Source organism: Sciurus vulgaris, assembly GCF_902686455.1.
Source record: "Sciurus vulgaris genome assembly, chromosome: 5".
In the NCBI taxonomy this organism is placed as follows: Eukaryota; Metazoa; Chordata; class Mammalia; order Rodentia; family Sciuridae; genus Sciurus; species Sciurus vulgaris.
In genome coordinates, this window is record NC_136465.1 from 170215603 (window position 1) to 170234683 (window position 19081).

Genomic DNA, 19081 nt, shown 5'->3' on the forward strand with positions numbered 1-19081 from the left:
GTCCTCTACTGTCCCCTGGAACGCAAAGCACTGCCCTCTGCCAGCAGTTCCTTGCCTATGACGCACCCTGACCGCCGGCCACCCCTGCTCCTGCCAGCTCTGCCAGGCCTCACCATTGCCCTGGCCAGCCCTGCCTGGTCCATGCCGCCTTTGCCTCTCACTTGGACCACCAGCTGCCCCCCAGCCTCCCTGCGGCTCGGTCGCTTTTATCACCCCTCCTCCATGGCGGCCACGCTGCGTCGTCAGCCCCACCACACTGACTTCTTCCCCAGCCAGAGGGCCTGGGCTATGCTCTGGCCAGCCCACCTCCTCTCTGACCCCGGACGGTTCAGGGGGTTCACCCTGACAATGGTGTCAGCACATGGTGACTACTTGCCGAGCACCTCATGAGAGGGTGAATGAATGAGCGATCCTTTTGGGGTCTAATCTCAGCTCTGGTGCCATCTTCTTAGGGAGCCCTTTTAGAATGACCTCTTCCAGGAGGGTAGGGGGAAGGCTCTCTCCAATCCCTGTGTGAAGCATAATTAGGTCCATGGATCTGTTTCCAGAAGGCCTGTCCCCAGGGGCAGTGGCTGCCTGTCATGGCATCCCACTGGGCAGGTGGACCGTGTGACTGGATTTGACACACCTGACCACAGGCTGACTTGGCCCCGCCCACCGGCCCCGCCCACCTCCAGGATCAGCCCCACCTACCTTCTTGGGCCAAGCCCCACCCACCTTGGGAGCCCTCTGCTTAACTGCTGGGCCCTCAGCTTTCTTCTCCTGGAAGCCCCTGTTACCCGCCTTGTTTGTGTGGCATTTGACCTTGACTTACTCATTCATCCAAGCAGTTACTTCCTTGCTCAGCCAAGTGCTTTATCGGGCCTCAGTTCCCTGCTGGGCTCTGTGCTGGGTGCTTGGTGGGCAGTAATCGGATTGGGCAGAACTCTGCCTCCCAGAAGCTCAGAGTCTTAGTGGGTGATGAGCGTGAGCCAGCAAAGCTGCAGCCAGGTGTGGGAGGGAGTCACTCGCAGGGGAGGCCCACAGTGGGGCTTCCAAATGTGCGGGTGGGGACAGGGGCGGGCCAGGAGTCTCCCGGGAAAACCATGCTTGTCTTCCAGCTTCTTTTGCCCATCTGGTTAGAGCTTTGGAGGATGGTAGGAATGAGTGTCTTTCAGTTTTAAAAAATCATTGTTGCCGCGGGTGCGGTGGTGGACGCCTGCAATCCCAGTGACCGGGTGAGGCTGAGGCAGGAGGATTGCAAGTTCAAAGCCAGCCTTAGCAATTTAGGGAAGACACTAAGCAGCTTGGCCCTGTCTCAAAATGGAAAATTAAAAGGACTGGGGGTAGGGTTCAGTGGTTAAGTGCCCCTGGGTTCAATCCCTGGCACCTCCCCACCCACCAATAAAAATCTTGTTGTCGGGTCCAGCACCAGCATATCAGGGGAGCAAACTGTCAACTGCAGATTGCTGCCTATCTTTGTAAATAAAGTCGCTGGAACACACCATACTCATTTGCTTCTGTGTGGCCTGTGGCTGCTTTTGCAGAGTTGAATAATCGACGGAGACTGTGACTTGAAAAGTCAAACATATTCGCTATATGGTCCTTTATAGAAAGTGTGCTGACCCCCATCATAAATACTCGAGAAGTCTTGTTGGGTTGAGTCTAATCAGATTTGGGGATCCTGCGTAGCTAGTGAGAGTGAGCCTTGTGTGCAGACACCCAGCTGAACCAAACTCGAAGCTCTGCTCTCCTGAACCCTAAGGAACCTGAGGCACGGAGCTGGCAGGAATGGCCAGGAAGGATCCTGTATCTTTCTTTTTCTTTTAACAAAAAAGCATTTATTGAGCACCTACTAGATTCCAGAGTTGGTTCTAAGGGCGGCAATGAAGGGGACAGATATCCTGCCCCAAGGTGCATCCTGGTAGACAGTGTCACAGGTTACTGTGCTCCACCAGGTGAGGCTGGGCCTCGCAGTGTGGCTCTGGCCCTGGTCCACCTGGACACCAGGCTCGTCTCTGCTGGGCTCTGCCTCCTGGTTGAGCTGTCTCTGAGGATCCTCCCTGTTGGCTCTGCTCTTCCTGGGGACAGGGGCTGTCTTTTTTTGTCCACCTCAGTCTCCCCATCACTGAGCACTGGTCTGGCATACAGCAGGTGCTCAATCCACGATTACTGCACCACCGGCTTCCTGTGCTCAGATCAGGCTTGGCGAGAGCTCCAGATATGTAACAGGTAACGACAACCAAATGGCCCTTTGGGGACTTCCATTTAAGAACACTGTCTTGAGGGGAATTCAGGAGAGGAAGTGGCCAGTGTGGTGTGAGGTTATTTTTTCCCTCTTAAATAAAATCCATGATGAATCGCAGGGTGTTCCCTTCCCCACTCTCCCCAGCTTCCTGGCTGTCTGGGAGAGCTCTCCAATGAAACCTGATTCCAGGCTGACCTGTGAGCCGGGCCTGATGCAAGGAGTAATTATTAAAAGAGACGGGTGATCCATAGAATAAAATGCCTCCTACATTTTTCATAAAAGTGATCCAAGGGTGACGGGCACCGCTCTGCTGTGGGGGAGGGGAGGAGGAGAGGCTGGGAGGCAGAGGCGCGTCCTCCAGGGAGGACACCAAAGCTCAGAGCTGGTGTGAGAGCTGCCAGCTCTGCTGTCCCAGGCCTCAAGGACTCTCAGCTCCTCTCCGGGAAATCCCTTTCTCAGGGAGCCGGCAGCCTTGTTAGTTTTAGCTGATGCTTGAAGCTGTGGAGGCCCCTTGGGGCCTCAAAATGCTTTCTCTTGATAATATGTCTCAGGTGGATTTAAGATCACAGCTGTTACATCAGGATTTAACTTTGATTTGACTTGCGGGGGAAGAAAAAAAAATCTCTTTCTCTCTCATTTTGTAGAAATTCCAATCTGGCACTGTCTGGTTTCTGTATTCAGCTATGCAAGAAATATTTACTGAATTCTTAATGTGTGCCATGTGATAGGCTGGGACTGTGAAGAAGGGAGGTCCCTCTTCCAGGGGAGCTGGGGGATTGTGACTCACTTAAAGGGCCTTCCAGCATGCTAAAGCGCTTGCTCTGGGAACCCCTGGGGAAGAGCCAGAGGAACTTCCTGGAGAGAGTGATATTTCATTGAGACCTGGAGTTTGAGTAGGAGTTTGCCCGACAAAGAAGGGTATCGTAGGCACAGGGAACAGCATGTGTGAAATTCTGCCCTCCTAAAAGGAGGACAGGAGCCAGGTGCAGATCACTTTTTGCTTTCGGGTGTCAGCAGGCCTCTAGAGAGGCCTGGGCTTTGGCTTTCTGAAGGCTCAAAGCGCAGGACCCACCACCTGGAGGGAGATTAAAAAATTGTGTGACTCACGGAGGAAATATTCTGCTGTGTCAGCTTCGTAATCTGCGTCCTCCGGGAAGTGATCGATCTGCTTGCACAGGCCTTTGAAGTTCCCTGCAAAACAAGGCGAAGGATCGCGTGAGACGTGGAGCGTGCGGCTCCTCCTGCCCCTCCCCGACTTCTCTGTCTTCTGAAGCTCACCCCAGCCTCCCCCTCGCCCCAGAGGAAAGTACTGCTTTGTCTTTTTGGACATCTGCCTGGTGGATCAAAACACCCACCCGCCGCACAGCGGAGAAGATCTGAAGCTAAGACTTCAAAACTCTGCCTTGCGTCCCTGGTCCCTGCAAGCATGCGGCTTCTGAGGATTAGCTGAAGCTTGGCAGGGGCGGGGGCTTGATTCTGGGCTGGGGACTGCTGGATGCTTTGTGGCCTGACTCGGTGTCCCAGCTCGGCGGGGAGTCGGCCTGCATGTGACAAAGCCGCAGACGGCTCTCCAAAGGCTGAGCCCAGAATGCAGCGGACGACATTCCCGACATTCCCATGGCCCTTCACAGGATCTGCGAGCACACTCCCATCTGTAATCATGTGACATTCTCCTTGGGCCCCAGCAGCTCTAAGGTGTCCCAGGGGCTGAGGCCCCACAGGGGGCTGGGCTCTCCCTCACCTTCTAAACCACAGCTCATGGCTCCACCATCGGCCTGTGAAGAGGGATACTACCACCCCATTTTACAGAGGAAGAGACAGAGGCACAGGGAGGCTACCTGATCTGAATAAGTACTTGTGGCTAGGAAAAGCTACAATCAGGGTCCAAACTAAGGTCTTTCAACTCCAAATATTTCCACCGTGATTGCTGAGCACTTGAGAACCTGCCCAGGCCAATCTCCAAGGAGAGGCCCCAGCGGGGCCTCATCAGGGTTCACTGAGTGAATCAGCAAACCATGGAAGCAACCTTCATACAAATCAATGACTAGAATCCAATTTATAATCACCAGAGTTTCAGCCTCAGGACAGCAGGGGCTTTGGTCTGCTGCATGCATGTGGTCTCTCAGCATCAGCAGGGGCCACTAATGCCTGTTAATGTCCTCTGAATGAGAAAAGAATGGACCCTGCTGGGGTGGACGGCCAGGGCCAGGTGCAAGCTCTGTGGTCCCACTGCCTGGTCCCGCCCAGCTTCCGTGACCTGGCTGTCTTCTGGCCCGAGGGTGCACATGGGGCTCAGAACAGCGCCTGGGGCGTTTAGTCTGTCCCTGGGGACACCATGAGAGAGTAACAAATCCTAACTGCTCAGCCACTGACGAGGGTCTCCTGTGACAGGAGCCAGTCTCCCTAATTAGCACAGTCCTCAGAACCCATTAGCAGTTCACTTTCTTAGTGTCCTTGAGATTTCATGTCTGACTAGGTGGGTGTAGGTTTTCCTGTGTGCCATGGATCTCGTTTTCAAAGGAATTTTAAGACATTAGTATCTGGACGAGTAGATAGTCTCCATACAGTGTGAATGTTCCTAATCCAAAAATCCAAAATCCCAAATACTCCAAAAGCCAAAACTTCCTGAGTACCCACGTGACAGCCTGAGTGGAAACTCCACACCTGACCTCCTGTGAGGGATCAAGGCCAAAGCACTGGCTGTGGGAGACATTGCACGTACACAGTGACCTTCAGGTTCTGTGTGTGTGGTGCAGACACCAGGCCCCAGGTCCTGTCCCCAAGGGATCTCATTATGCAAATGCAAATATTCCCAAATCTGAAGGGGTCTGAAATCCAAATCACTCTGGTGCCGAGTGTCTTGGTAGGGGACATTCGGCCTGCACTTTAAACATGGTGTGCAGGCACGCTCGCGCTTCAGACGGGAGGAGCCGCCTTTGAGGAATTTCTAGTTCTTAGTATGTGCCACATGTCGCAGAGAAGACCCCTGGGACCCCATTCACACGTGGGCTGTCCCTGTACCAAATTCACCATCTTTTCTGACTTCAAGAAGAAACAGTTCCCCAGAGCATGCTGGGACTTGCAGTCACTCTACTGAAGCCTCGTGGGGTCTGAAAGGACCCCAGGGACCAGTCTCTTGGAACCGCACTTGGGGCGGTCCATCCTCCTGCACACCTGCTCCCGGCCTGCTGCACCCCTCTGCCCTTGGCATCTGGGGTGCGGGCAGGCGGCCACCACCCCGGCTCCTCCTCCCTTCTTGCCATGGCCCCTGCTGCCCTCCTCTAGGAGGGAAGTCTTCCTGCCAGCTGTTAAGGGATAAAAAATTCCCGATCACAAAGCTGCATAGTTGGAAAGCACTTTGCAAAGCACTTTCATTTTCTTTCGATTCAGTCTGACAAATCTCTCGTCAGCACCAGCGCGGAGTCGCACAGGACGCAAGAGCACCACTGACGTGCCCCCAGGCGCCCAGCAAACGGGGCACAGAGCTCGGGATCCGAGGGCTGGAAGGTGGCGCCCGCCGCCTCTCTCCAGGGCCCCGGCTCCTCCTGGTGGGTGGCGCCCACCCTGCTCCCATGCATCCTGGCTGCTCCCCCGGCCCAGCACCCCCCACTCATGCCTGGACCCCTGGCTCCGGGCACAGAGGGGTCCAGGGGGTGCGCGGGGAGAGGCTGTGGAAGTCGCGAGCAGCCACGTCTCACCTCGGCCTGTACCTGGAAGGCTGGCTGCCACTGCCAGGCCTCCTGTGGGTGTTAGAAACCTCCTTTCTTTCCTGAGCCCCAACTCACCATCGTGCCCTCCATGGGTCCTCCGAGCTCATCAAGTGCCAGTGTGAGCCCTGTCTTCACCCCGCCATCTCCCCCCATGCCGCTTCCACCCGTCACAACATCCTGCCTGTTTTAGGGTCTCGGTACCCCCCCTCAAACCCGTCTCCGTCTCCAGGGGACGGCACAGCCACTGCCCTTGATGACTCCTCCCCGTGTATCACAATTTGAAAATGCAAATCTGATCGTGCCATCTCCAGCTTAAAATGCTGCAGCCTCCCAGGGTCTTTAGTGAAAATCTCCTCATCTCTAGCACCTTTAGCTGGCTGCTGTCCCTCTAACTCTGGCCTCGCCTCCCAACCACCTCGTCCCTCTCTTGCATCTTGGCCTTCTCCAGCCACACTCCCTCCTACCACAGGACCTTTATACATGCCGGCCTTCCCCTCTGGGCTGCTCCACATCCTTTGCTGTCTTCCATTCCTAACCTCCCTCCTGCCTCCTGTACTGTGTTGGGGGTTATCCACTGCTCGTTGGCTGGTGCTGGCTTCTCTGTGTCGGGAAGGCATTGTGATGTTCATGGGAAGGTTCCAGTAGAGGGGGAAGGAGGGTGACCTGCAGAGAGCCAGGGTGGAGGATGGTGTGGGGGAGGGCAGGCAGCCCTGGGGCACACATGATGGCCGCTGGCGCTGACTTACCCTTCCCTCATGTAGTGAGAGTGAGGAGCGGGAGGAAGGGCTGGAGAAGGTCCGAGGAAGGAGGAAGGGAAGCAGGAGAGGGAAGGGGCCAGCGTGACTTGATGCGGGTGTGTTGGCGGCTTGAGGTTCCTTCTGAGATCTGGCGTCTCCTGCAGCCCTTTTGGGGTGCATCTCCAGTGTAGCCAAGAGCTGCCTTTCACAGGGTGGGGGCTTTTGGGAGGTGAGGCCAAGACGGGAGGGCAGGGAGTGGTTCTGAGATGGACAGCAGCCTCTAAGCTGGGCAGCGGGAGACAGGACCTGGGGGCACGTGGGTGCTGGACAGCCAGGGAGGGGTGTCCCTACATCGGGAGTCCCAGGTAGGTGGGGGCTGAGGACTCGTCAGAGTCGGTCTCAGGGGGAAAGCTAATGTTCTGAGAGCAGGACAGGAAAGACAGATTGAGGGGGTGTTGTGGCCATTGGTAATGCCAAGGTCAAGGGCAAAACCACGAGCCAGGCTCAGGTGGTGGCAGGGATGGTATTTAGAGTACCTGGCAACCAGAAAGGTCATGCCAATTAATCTAAAGCCGAGACTAAGACTTCCCTCTTACTCTCCATACAGCAAGTGTAGATTAGGAATCTGCCTACCCAGTTAAGAAGTTGAAGTGCAGATGATTCATCAAATTATTCTAATAAGCCCCAAATCATCAGTTGGTTTTTAGAAATTATTGGTGTAGTCTTTTGATGATGAGGCTGTACCAGCTAAATGACGGCCCTGTCTGGCCACGATGTGACACGGGAGCCACACCAGATGCTTGCCCAGCTTCCCTGTGGGAGGAACAGGCATTTGGTCTGCAGAGTGCGGTATTTTCTAACTTGTCCCCTGCCCGCCCGCTGTGGGATCTCCAAGGATGGCCACGGAGCCTTGCAGGAGACAGGCAGCGAGCCAGCGCTGGAGTGCAGAGAATGGGGGGCGCCGGGGGAGCCGCGGAGAGTGAATGAAGGAACAGGCAGCTGGGGCGGAGCGGGTGGGGCGCGAGGAGGCGGCCGCGGAAGGGCAGCAAGAGGCCGGTGGGAGAGGCCGCAGGGGTGGGGGCGTCCTGGGGCAGGGCCGGGACTACATTCCAGCAAAAGGAGGGGAGGCTGGGATAGGGGGACTTCTGCTGACCTTGGGACACAAATTCCAGAGGGCTCCAGGGCATGGAGTTGGGAGAGTGGGCCAGCTAGGGGATGAGCACAGCCCCCAGGGACAGGCGGCTGGTGGTGAGTGGCGGGGGTAAACTGAGGCAAGGCGACGAAGAGACGGGTCCCAGTGGCGCCCGAGGCTGGGTGCAAGGGCTCACGCGCCACACAGCGGGATGTGCAAAGCCTTCAGAGTACAGTCCCACTAACGTTTATGTGGCACCAACTGTATGCCACACTCTGTGCAACCTGCTGAGGCCACAGAGGGAAAACGGCCCCCTGCCGTGTCCTCATGGAGCTCGCCTCTCTGCGGGGAGACAGAGCCGCCTCGGGAGGCAGGCGTGTTGGGACAGAGGAGATGGAGCGTCAGGAGCACCGGGCACATCCGGGTCTGCGAGTGCGTGGGTGTTGCGGGGTCCTCCCGCAGAGCCGGCAGAGCAGCGCGGGATGCCGAGCAGGAGCGCCCTGGGGCACCGTGCGCGCACGTGTGTGTGTGTGTGTGTGTGTGTGTGTGTGTGTGTGTGTGTTCACGCCTGCGTTTGTTGGGGTGTGATGAGAAAAAGTTGGAGGGGTACCATCGCTTTCTGGGGAGAGGGATCAATCGCGCAGCCAAGGAAACCCTGGTCGCAGGAGGGAACAGTCTCGGGGTTGGAGGTTTCCCAGAGCAGACAGCGGGCCGCAGGGCTGAGAGGGAGCCAGAAGGCAGAGGGGGCCAGGTGGTAGCGTTTCTTCCTGGGCGACATTGCTAACTTGAAGTCTGCCACAGCGGGAGTATTTACATTATAGGGACCTGCGAAGGCTACAAATCAAGGGGCGTCTCCACCCTACCCCTGGCCCAAGAGAGTCGGTTGTTGAACTTTAGCAGCACACCCCTGGATGGAAGGTGAGCCCGTGTGAGGGTCAGCAACACGACACATTGTGAGGAGGGGCGGTTTTGGCGATTTTCCAAAGGCTCTGTCCTGTTTAGAGGGCTGGCAGTGTGGGGATAGAGGAGGGGGACAGTTGCAGGAGGGCGGGGGACAGATCCCACAGCAGCCAGGCTGAGCTAAGCACGGTCTCACTGCCCACTGACCCCATAGCCATGGGCTTTGAGTTTGGAGAAGTGGGGAGTGGGGGACGCCCACCGGGAAACTAGGAGGGGTTATCTTCCAAGGGATGAGACCACTGTGGTTGTCCGCTGATCCCCCACCCCAGAAGGACAGTGCGTCGCAGGTCCCAGCCCTGAAGCCCGGGGGCTGCAGGCCCAGCAGAGTAGGAAAGCCAAGCAGCCCTAGGCTGCCGGAGCTCAGCCTCCAGGAATTTCCCGATTCAGCCTGGGAATTTGGGCTGCAGGTATTAAGTAGCTTAAAAGGCGGTTCATCAGCTTTGTCAAAAGCACATTAATATCTCACAACACCAACTGCTGTCTTGTTTCTTTAGATACAATAAGCTCCTCGTAAACCTGGTCATTAGGGGCTGCGCTGCCACTGTTTATTTTCCACACATTCAGAGAAGCTGAAAGCGCAGCTCTGGAGCCAGGAGGGGGCACGCGGAGCGCGCAGCCACGGGGAGGACGTCCTCTAAGTAATTTTTTAAGTGAAGCAAATGAAGGGTTTGGTGGGAGCCGCTTGCTCTGTTTCATACCTTGTCTGCTCCTGGCTTTCTGCTTTCCTGGCAGGGCCCTCCCTGACTGCAGGGATTCCCGAGATCTGGGGAGGACGGGCCACACCCGCTGTCCTCGCTGGAACCCTAGCGCCAGCACGGCGCTGCCACCGGCTGGTCTTGGATGTTTGGAACACAGCCCCATGGCAGTGTATTAGTTTGCTGGCTCCTTCCTTCCTCCCTCCCTTCCTTGCTTCCTCCCTCCTTCCTGCCTTCCTTCCTTCCTCCCTCCCTCCTTCCTCCTTTCTTCCTTCTTTCAGTGGGTAGTTCTGAATGCCTACTATGTTCCAGGAACTGCTCAAGCTCCAGGTAGGGTTGGAGCAGGTAGGAGCCTGTTCTGCCTGCCTTCCCTGAATCTGTCCTTTCCTGTGCTCTGCAGTCTGATCTGTCAGAAGTCCTCCGTGCTCGGGCTGGGCACAGGGAACATCTGCCCATGCAATGTTCCAATGCATCTGCTCCTGATTTATTTATTTATTTTTTGTACTGGGGATTGAACTCAGGGGCACTCGACCACTGAGCCACATCCCCAGCCCTATCTTGTATTTTATTTAGAGACAGGGTCTCACTGAGTTGCTTAGAACTTCACTAAGTTGCTGAGGCTGGCTTTGAACTCACGATCCTCCTGTCTCAGCCTCCTGAGCCACTGGGATCACAGATGTGCACCACCTCGCCCGGCTCAATGAAACTTCTTTCAGGAAGCCTTTCTGGATTGCCCTCAGCTGGAAAGACTCTTTTCCTCCTCTATGCTGCTGTGCAGTGCTTCTCAGATTTTAGGGAGCATAAGAAGTGCTTGAGAATCATGTTAAGCTAGACTCTGGGTCACTGAGTCTGGGGAGGGGTGAAGTCACTGCATTTCTCATAAGTTTCAGGCTCCCACTTTGGGCTGGGCAGCCAGGCTGTCCAGCACTTGGCATCTGCTCTGATACTCTTTCATTCTGGTATTGTTGCCTGGTAAGAGATAGCTGCATGTCTGCAAACTCCTCCGGGTAGAATTTCTTCTAGAGAGTGCCCTGAAGATACCACACTTTCCCGGTTCCAAGATGTTCACATGTACACTTCAGCGTTTCTGAATTTGAATTTGCCTTATTATTGATGGATTCACTTACAGCAGTGTACGTCTCTTCTCCTGAAAATCACTATGACATTGATGTCATGTCTTTTAATTAATGATAAAGGCTACCTGACTAAAATTTATTGAACAAATAAATGAGCCAGGGTGTGTGTGGGCACACACGAGGGCAGAGTTTCCACCTTCCTAAGCAGGCGAGTGTCGCATCAAACATTAGAATCCCTTGGGCACCAGAATCTTCTGTGCTTCTCTTGTTAAAAGTTATTTGACAGCATCAAGTTACTGATATATGCCACACCTCAGCAATTTCTCTTGGAAATGTGTCTCAGAGAAACCCTTGCCCACATGCTTAAGAAGATGGACACTAGAAAGTTGGTGACGGCATTGAACTGGAATCAGCCACATTTTCTATTGCCGGAAAAGTGATGGCACCTTTTGGTATATATACAGCCACACCTGTCAACACAGATGAGTTTCCAAAACATAACAGCGAGCCAACACAACAAGCTGCAGAGAAATACACACAGCATGACTTCATTTTTACAAAGTTAAGAACATGTACAACCAGCCTATAGATCATTTAGAAATACAGGTTGTTCCTCGGTATTCATGGGGAATTGTTGCTCCAGGGTCTTCTGAGGGTACCAAAATTTGAGGATGGTCTAGTCCCTTCCACCAACTGCAGATGTGGCCGCCTCATGCGTGGAGGGCCCATGTCCACAGGTGTGTAGTGAACACGTCAAGTCACGCAAGGAATGACAAGCACAAACGTTTACTTGAGGTGCGGGAGGGCCCATGTCTGCACAGTGTGCCAGGGATGCTGCATTTCCTGGCCTGGTGGGGAGTGTGTAAGTCTCATCTCATTCTTTTTTGCCCCTTGCTGTGACTGAGTTTGCTGCCTGTTTCCTGGTATCCTGTTCTCTCCTTCTTTTCCAGGTTTTGCCTGGACCTATGGCTTTTCAGACTATAGACTTCTGTTCCCAGCCTCCCTTGCATCGAGAGGCAGCTGCGTGACTCAGCTCTCACCAGTGGGATGTAAGTGGAGATGGTGGAACCACTTCAGAGAACTGTGCTTTCCCTCTGGCTCATGGACTATGGAACTCCTGCCGCCATCTTGGACCCTGAGCCAACCTTGAGTTTTGGTTGCTGTGTGTTGGGAGACTAAGATCAAGGGTCTCTGGGTCTCACCAACGCAGAGTGTCCCACCAGTCCTGGACTGCTGGTCCCCAGCATTGTGCAATGAGAGGGAATTAAGCCCTTTTTAACTTTAGTTAAAAGATTCACTACATAGCCAGACCTGGTCCTAATGAATACCATTGTATGGGTGAAAGTAGTCTTTTCATATTTTTTAAAATACATTTTGTTGTGTAGATTTAAGGTCTACCACAAGATGTTGAAAGATAAACGTCTGTCTGCAGTGAAACAGCTACCAGAGCAGAACAAGCAAGTCTACCCTGGTCTCACTGTTACCCGTTTCTCTGCTTTGTGGCAAGAGCAGCTAAGCCCGACTTATTTAACAAAACCCCCCACACAGCACACTGTGACCAACGACAGGCCTGGTGTTGCCAGGTAGGTCTTCCCCCCTTCCTTCTACCAATTGGCTGCTCGGGGTCCTTCCATCCGCCCTCCCTGTCTCCTCCCACTATGATGACCCCTATTTTATTCTCTCTCTATTTAACCTTGTTTTTTATTTTAGATTATACATTTAATGAGATCATGTAATATATTTATATATATTTTCTGCATCTGACTTATTTCATTTAACAATGTTCTCCAGGCTCACCACATTATGGATGGCAGAGTTATTCCTTTGTAAAGACTGGATGTCGTGCCAGAGTGTGTGTGTGTGTGTGTGTGTGTATGTGTGTGTGTGTGCGTGCCACAGTTTCTTTATTGCCCATGCATGGATGCACACCCAGGTTGTTTCTGTACATTGCTATTGCTGCAGCGAAGGTGGCCAGATACCTCTATGAGGGGCTGATTTCATTTCCTCTGGGTGGATATCCAAAGGATTGCTGGCTTTGTAGTAGTTGTGTGTCTAACTTTTTCAGGGGTCTCCGTGATGTTTTCCATAATGGCTGTGCCAGTCTACGTGCCCAGCAGCCATGCACAGGGTTCCCTTTCTTCTGTTCCCACCAACACTCATTATCTCTCATCTCTTGTTATCTCTTATAATGGCCACTGTTTTGGTTCACATGTGGTGTCCCCCAAAAGCTCACGTGTGAGACAATGTAAGAAGGTTCAGAGGAGAAATGACTGGGTTGTGAGAGTCTTAACCCAGAATTAATCCCTGATAGGATTAACTGAGTGGTCACTGGAGGCAGGTGAGTGTGGCTGGAGGAAGTGGATCATTGGGGGCGTGGCTTTGGGTACATATTTGTATCTGGTGAGTGGAGTCTCTCTCTGCTTGCTGATCATCCTGCGAGCTGCTTTCCTCTGCCATACTCCTCTGCCATGATGTCCTGCCTCACCTTGAGCCCTGAGGAATGGAGCCGGCCTTCTATAGACTGAGACCTCTGAAACTGTGAACCCTCAAATAAACTTTTGCTCCTCTACAGTTGTTCTGGTTGGATCTTTTAGTCACAGTAGCAAGAAAGCTGACTCAAACAGCCACCTTAACGGGTGTGAGGTAGTGTTTCATAGTGATTCTGATTTGCATTTCCTTGATAGTTAGTGATGCTGAGCACTATTTAAAGTACCCGTTGGCCATTTTAACATCATCTTTAAAGAAATGCATATTTAAATCTTTTGCCCATTTTTAAATCAGGTTGTACATTTTCTTGCTATTGAGTTATATGAGTTTGTTACTAATGTTGGATATTAACGCTGGATATTCTTTATAACCTTGGATATTATAAGATAGATGTTTTGCAAATATTTCCCCCAATCTTTAGGTTGCCTTTTCATTTTGTTTGTGGTTAAAATAGCCTTTTGTATGTATTTAATATCAAGCACATTTAAGAAGTCCTTCTTAAGAAGACCCTCAAAGCTTGGCATGTAGTAGGTGCTCACTAATATCTGTTAACTGCTTGACAATGAAATGAACTAAAAGGTGTCCCATTATTCCTCACAACCTGTTTGTTCTGGATCAGGTTTACTTGTGTTCAGTGCCAGCTGTTGCCAAGAACTAGGGAAAGAGGCAGGAAGGACGTGCCTGAGAGAGACAGGCTAAGGTGAGTCGGGCTCTACCAAGGGCGCCAGGGAGCCAGGAGGGGGTTAAGATGGAAGAGCACCTAGATCCCAGAGAAGGTAAAGGAACCAAGATCTGTGGGTGGTCAGGCATGGTGGGGGTGCTCCCAGAGAGGGTGGTCAGGGCCGCACGATGGGGCTGGGCTGGGGACTCCTGTGTCTGGCCTTGCTCAGCTTTGGTCTCCCTGCTGGGTGGGTGGACGTGTGCCTGATCTCACCAAGACTGAGAACTCTGAAGGATCAGCGTTCTGAACTTCAAGATTCTCTGGTCACAGCCTCACAGCTCGGCCCCACGGGGGTAGAGCTGACACTAGAGCAGGCCCCCGAGGGACGGAAGTGAGCACACGCCCTGGGCAGCTTTCATGGTGCCCAGGGACACCTCGGACCTGAGCCACACTGCACGGGGATGGAAAGCTGAGGAGGTTCGGGGGCCTCCGCGCAGGATATGAGCCAGCCTGAGGCTCCGGGGTGGTCACAGGCCATCAGGGGACATGCGGTCGACTTTGCCCGGACACACTGGGTTCAGTGCAACTCCTGCTGTTGGAGAGCAGTGGCGCTCAGAGGTCAGCCTCGCGTGTTCGGAGACGCGCTGCCTGGGCTCGTGTCAGCTGTACCACGAAAACTCCCTGGCCTTGGTCTCCTGAGCTGTAGAAGAGTGCGAGCACAATCTGCCCGGAAGGGTCAGAGAACAGCACACGGCACAGCGTGGGAGGCTGGATGCCCCCCAGGCTCCCAGCAGGCGCCCCGCCAGGGGCAGATGTCCTTGCCCTTTGCAGGGCCCCGTGCTGGGGGCACAGCTAGATCTCACACAGCCCCCGCCAAGGAGCTCACCCACAGGTAGGGGAGAGACCAGGGTCACCCTCAGAGACCCTGCCAGGCAGCTGCAGGAACCATGGATGCTTAGGTCCTACGAACAGAACTGTTCAAGTGACTCTGTCTACCTGAGTCCCGGGCGGGTGGATAATGGAGAAATGCTGTCATGTGTCAACAGCTCTGAACGGGTCCACCCTGGGTGTAGCGACTGCCCCTCACAAGAGAGTGGAGCCTGGATCCGTTTCCTGCTGTTTGTGACACTCGTTCTGGGACTCGTTGCTCATCTGTAGCTCAGGGTTTTCAACTAGTCCTGGATTTTCTATGGGGAGCCTACTAGGTGCTGAGATAGAGAGGGGCTACAGAAGGAATCCCTGTCCCCGAGAACAGGGGCCAGGAGAGGCTCCCAGACAAATAGTGAACACACAGGACCCGGGGAGAAAGCCACGGGGCTGGAGAGAACCCCGCAGAGGCTGCCAGGTGCCAGACCGGGCCCAGCCTGCCCTTGAGTCCTCAGAAAGCCTGCTGGGCAGGTTCTAGTGTCTCCACTCAGGAGACCCACAGTGGAGCTGCAGCCAGCGAAGGACCACCTAAGGATCCATTGCTAGGGTGAGCGTGGAGCTGGGCTATGGTGCTAGGCCTGCCGGGTGGGGGTTTCTGGGGGGCCCTTTGGCTGTAGAGCAGGGCAGAGGTTGCTGGGGGTGGGGAGTGGACATGGCCCAGCTAGGCTGGTGTTGGGTTGCCAGGAGGGCTTTCTGGAAGAAGCACCATGTCCAATGATCAGGAAGGGCAGGTGGGAATTGGCAGATGGAAGCAGGGGCCAGGGGGTGCTGGGGAGGAGAGCAAGGGTCAACCAAGAGGGCACAGGCCTGGGCCAAGCGCCTTATCCTGTTTGAAGGTCTGGGACCAGATGGCTGGGCTTGATGCATGTGTACATGCTTGTGTGTGTGTGTGTGTGTGTACACGCACGTGCGTGTGCTGGTGGGCGAGCTGGCAGCAGTGGTCTGTCCTGGGCCTGAGGGGTGGTAAGTGGGAGGCTGATATGACCTCTTCTGTGGACTTGAGTGGGGAACAGGTAGAAGGGACAAAACCAAGAGCCATGAGCCCAGGTTCCTCTCTGAAGTGAGTTCTACCAGTGGCCTTTCCTGCTTTGCATGATCCACCCCAAACTCCTGACCACAGATGCCCCCCAACCCCTGCTGGGTCCTTTCATTGCTCGGGCACGTTTGGTTTGACTGTGGAGAGGTGGACCGGAGCCTTCAAACACTGCACCGTAAGGGCAGAAAGGACTCACACAAGGAGGCGCCACAGCCCTGGGGACACCCATCTAGCCACCCTCCTCGCCAGGCCAGAGACTCCCTCCTGTCACAGGCCCTCATGACTTTGATGGCCTGCCTCACAGAGCTGGGCAGCCTAGCCAGGGCCAGCCAGGCCCAGAGCTTTCCATCTTTCCTGCTCTGCCTCTTCTATTACCTTCTGTCCCAGCGAGTGAAGTCGTCCCTGCTCCTCCATCTAAGACCACGCCCATTTCATTCTGGAGGAGCAGAGATGGAGGCTGCCTCACCTGAGCCTGGGGGAGTGCGGAGAACTGCCTCCCATGGTAGGGAGCACCCATCCCTGGGGGTTCCAGCGGGGGCCGGCACCTCTTAGAGATGCTGAGGAGGGCATCTTCAAGGGCTGGGGTTGAGGTTCTCCCATCCCACAGAAGCTGGCCTTCCCTGAGCCCCGAGTCCAGCGCTGCTTCCTCTTCCTCCCCTCTCTGCTTTTACCTCCAAGATCACTCATCTGGCAATTAACCACAGGCGACCTCATGACAGTTCTTGTATTGCTGTCTTGTCTTGTTATTTCAAGTTTCATGTGTCATTTCCCTAATAGAATTGCATCGAGGATAGGAATTGAACTACATAGTTTTTGTTGTTTCTCTCTCGATGGGTTTGGGAGACTTTAATGTTTATTAAAAATCCTCTTTGTGCCAATACTTCACTTATCACCTGATTTAATTATAACGCCAATCCCTCAGGTAGATTCTGTTCATGAGCCCATGCTCTAGGTGAAGAATTGGAGACCTGTACAGCTTGATAAATGTTAGCTACTATTTTTAATAGAGACCCAGGACCAATACTATCAGAGTGTCTGGGTGCAGGGTCTGGGCAGACTGCTTAACCCTTGGGAGCCTCAGTTTTCTTGTCGCGAAATGGGATGCCATTACCTATTTTGTGGTTTCTTGTGAAGGTTGAAGAAGTTATTATACATGAAAAGCTCTCAGAACAGGCATGCAGTGAGCTCTCAGTACATGCTAGCTATTCTCAGGATCCTTGTGCTATGGCAAGAGAGGGGCCTTGTTGAATCTAGAAGAAAAGAATTTCCAGAATGCAAGCCCTAGCATTCCCAGGTGTTTAACAAGACCCAGTTTGGTTATCTGGTGGGGGGAGAAGGACTGCCCACTTGCAGAGCTTCTGATGTCCTCAGTATTGTCCCCTTCCCCAGGAGATAGTAGTCTGTCTTAGCAGCTATTTGTACATATGAAAATGTGGGTCTCTTTGAGTCTAGTTGGCAGGAAATGGTCCCCCAGGGCTTGGTCATCTTTGGGGCAAGTGCAGCAGACTACAGAGAGGAGGGCAAGACTTGGTCTTTAATTATTAATTACTTGATTCAATGTACTTTGGCAGCTATCTCTCTGCCAGGCACTGGGCTAGGGAAGCCGATGAGGTGAGAGTGTCAGGATCCTTTCTCTGAAGGTTTCACCATCTCAGGGGGGAGGGCAGAGGAGTGGACCAGGGAGTTCTGGACCCTATGCACAGACAGAAGCAGATAAGAGAGCAGGACCATCTCCCACCTCTACCATGGTCCCAAGAGAAAAGGAGTTCCTGAGAGCTGAGAAAAACGACTGTGAGGAAATGCAGAGAGCAGGGGCTGAGCTGGGCACCTGGGTAATTGCATGTTGGGAAGAGCTGGAGGCAAACTCTTGGGGGCACTGCCCAGGCCTCTGCCACCCTTGCTGGGGAAGTGTGGGCCCTGGGAAGAGGCACCCTGGTCCGCATTTGGTTGCTTTGCCTTCTCTTGAGAAGGCGAATGCTGTTTGCATTTCTGTCATTTAAAACAATGTGGTGTTGTGACACTCTGGAATCTGAAGATAAACGTTTAATAAGAGGATTCAATTTGATATGATGTCGGAACTTAATTAGATCCACATGCACAGAGGGCTTGGCAAACCCTTCAGTCAGGAGCTACTTAAGGGTCTTGAGGGTGAGGATCTTCAGCTCTGTTGAGGGGCTACAGGGGCTGGGGTAAAGCCTCTGGCCTGGAGGCCTGTCCTCTGCAGATTCTGGTTCAAGGGCACTGCTTTTGGCAGTGCCAGCAGTGGAGGTGGAGGGTCCTGGCCCGTTCTGTGCTTGGGAATCTGCATTTGCTAGCGTTGGGGCTGCGGCTTGTGACTGCAGCATGATGCAAAAGGACCTGACCTACTTAAGGTTCAAGACCACGGCCCAGGGCAGGTGAGGGTTCCACTGGGGCCAACCTTGGCTGGGGGAACTGTATCTAAGCCTACTTGGCCCTGATTCCAGGGGCATTGAAGGTTATTTTGCTGGAAACTGCAGAATAACTCAGTTTTCAATTCCAGCCAGGACTGATGTCCCGCAGATTGTACAGCTATGGTGACACCAGTGGTCAAATATGGGTTGGTAAAATGCCTGTTGGCCAAGTGCCCCCAGCTCCCTCTCCCCACTGCTCCGTCAACCCAGCCCCCTGCTCAGGGATCTCCTGGCCTTCTGCAGCAACTGGAGGGCTTGGAGTCCGTCGAGCTGGATGGCACTGGGAAGCTGTTTCAGCACCATGGACAGCGCTTGCCCCTCCCCCATTGGGTCAGCACCACGGCTAGTTCCCGTGCTCTCTAGGTGGGTCCCAGGACTCAGCAGCTCTGAAATCTGCTGACCCCAATCCCCTCAATCCCAGTTCGTGAAAATGAAGCCGTTTATGTGATGGCCAAGTACAGAGCTAGGAGCCCGAGCTTCGGTCAGACTCCCTGGATTTAGGAGTCTCGTTGCTGCCCACTGTGGGCTGCCTTGAGGACACGAGACCCCTCTGTAAGTGGGGTCAGCAACACACCAAAACCGAAGATTAAAGAACATGCATAATGAGGGTGACTCCAGGGCATGATGGTTAGCACTGCAGGTTCAGACTCCAGTAATGCACATCAAGTACCAGCGGGACACTTGCCATGGGCAAAGTGTGAGGTTTAAGAGTGGAATAGCTGGAGGAACTGGACAGGACTCACACCTCAACTTTGTCCCTTACTAGTCATGGTCTTGGGCGAGAATATCACCTCTCAGTGCCTCCTTTTCTTTCCTGTAGAATGAGATGCTTAGTATTGTTATGTTTTGGGTCCTGAGTGTCCTCAAAGGCCATGCGTGGGAGTCTTGGTGGCCAGCCTATGGTACTATTGGGAGGTGGAGGGACCTTTAAGAGGTGGGGCCTAGTGGAAGGAAGTCAGGTCACTGGGACCCCAACTCCCCCCTCTCTGCTTCCTGGCTGC

The 19081-nt window shown here is 53.8% G+C and overlaps 1 protein-coding gene across 3 annotated transcripts in view; it reads right to left on the reverse strand.

Annotated features, from left to right (window-relative positions):
* CACNG2 (calcium voltage-gated channel auxiliary subunit gamma 2) overlaps positions 1 to 19081 on the reverse strand; it is a 102654-nt gene that overhangs the window by 13784 nt on the left and 69789 nt on the right. For all 3 annotated transcript variants that reach the window (XM_079141668.1, XM_079141670.1, XM_079141669.1), the window contains one exon: positions 3335 to 3418. In XM_079141668.1, the coding sequence (XP_078997794.1) occupies positions 3335 to 3418 (84 nt within the window). The remainder of the gene's footprint in view (positions 1 to 3334; positions 3419 to 19081) is intronic.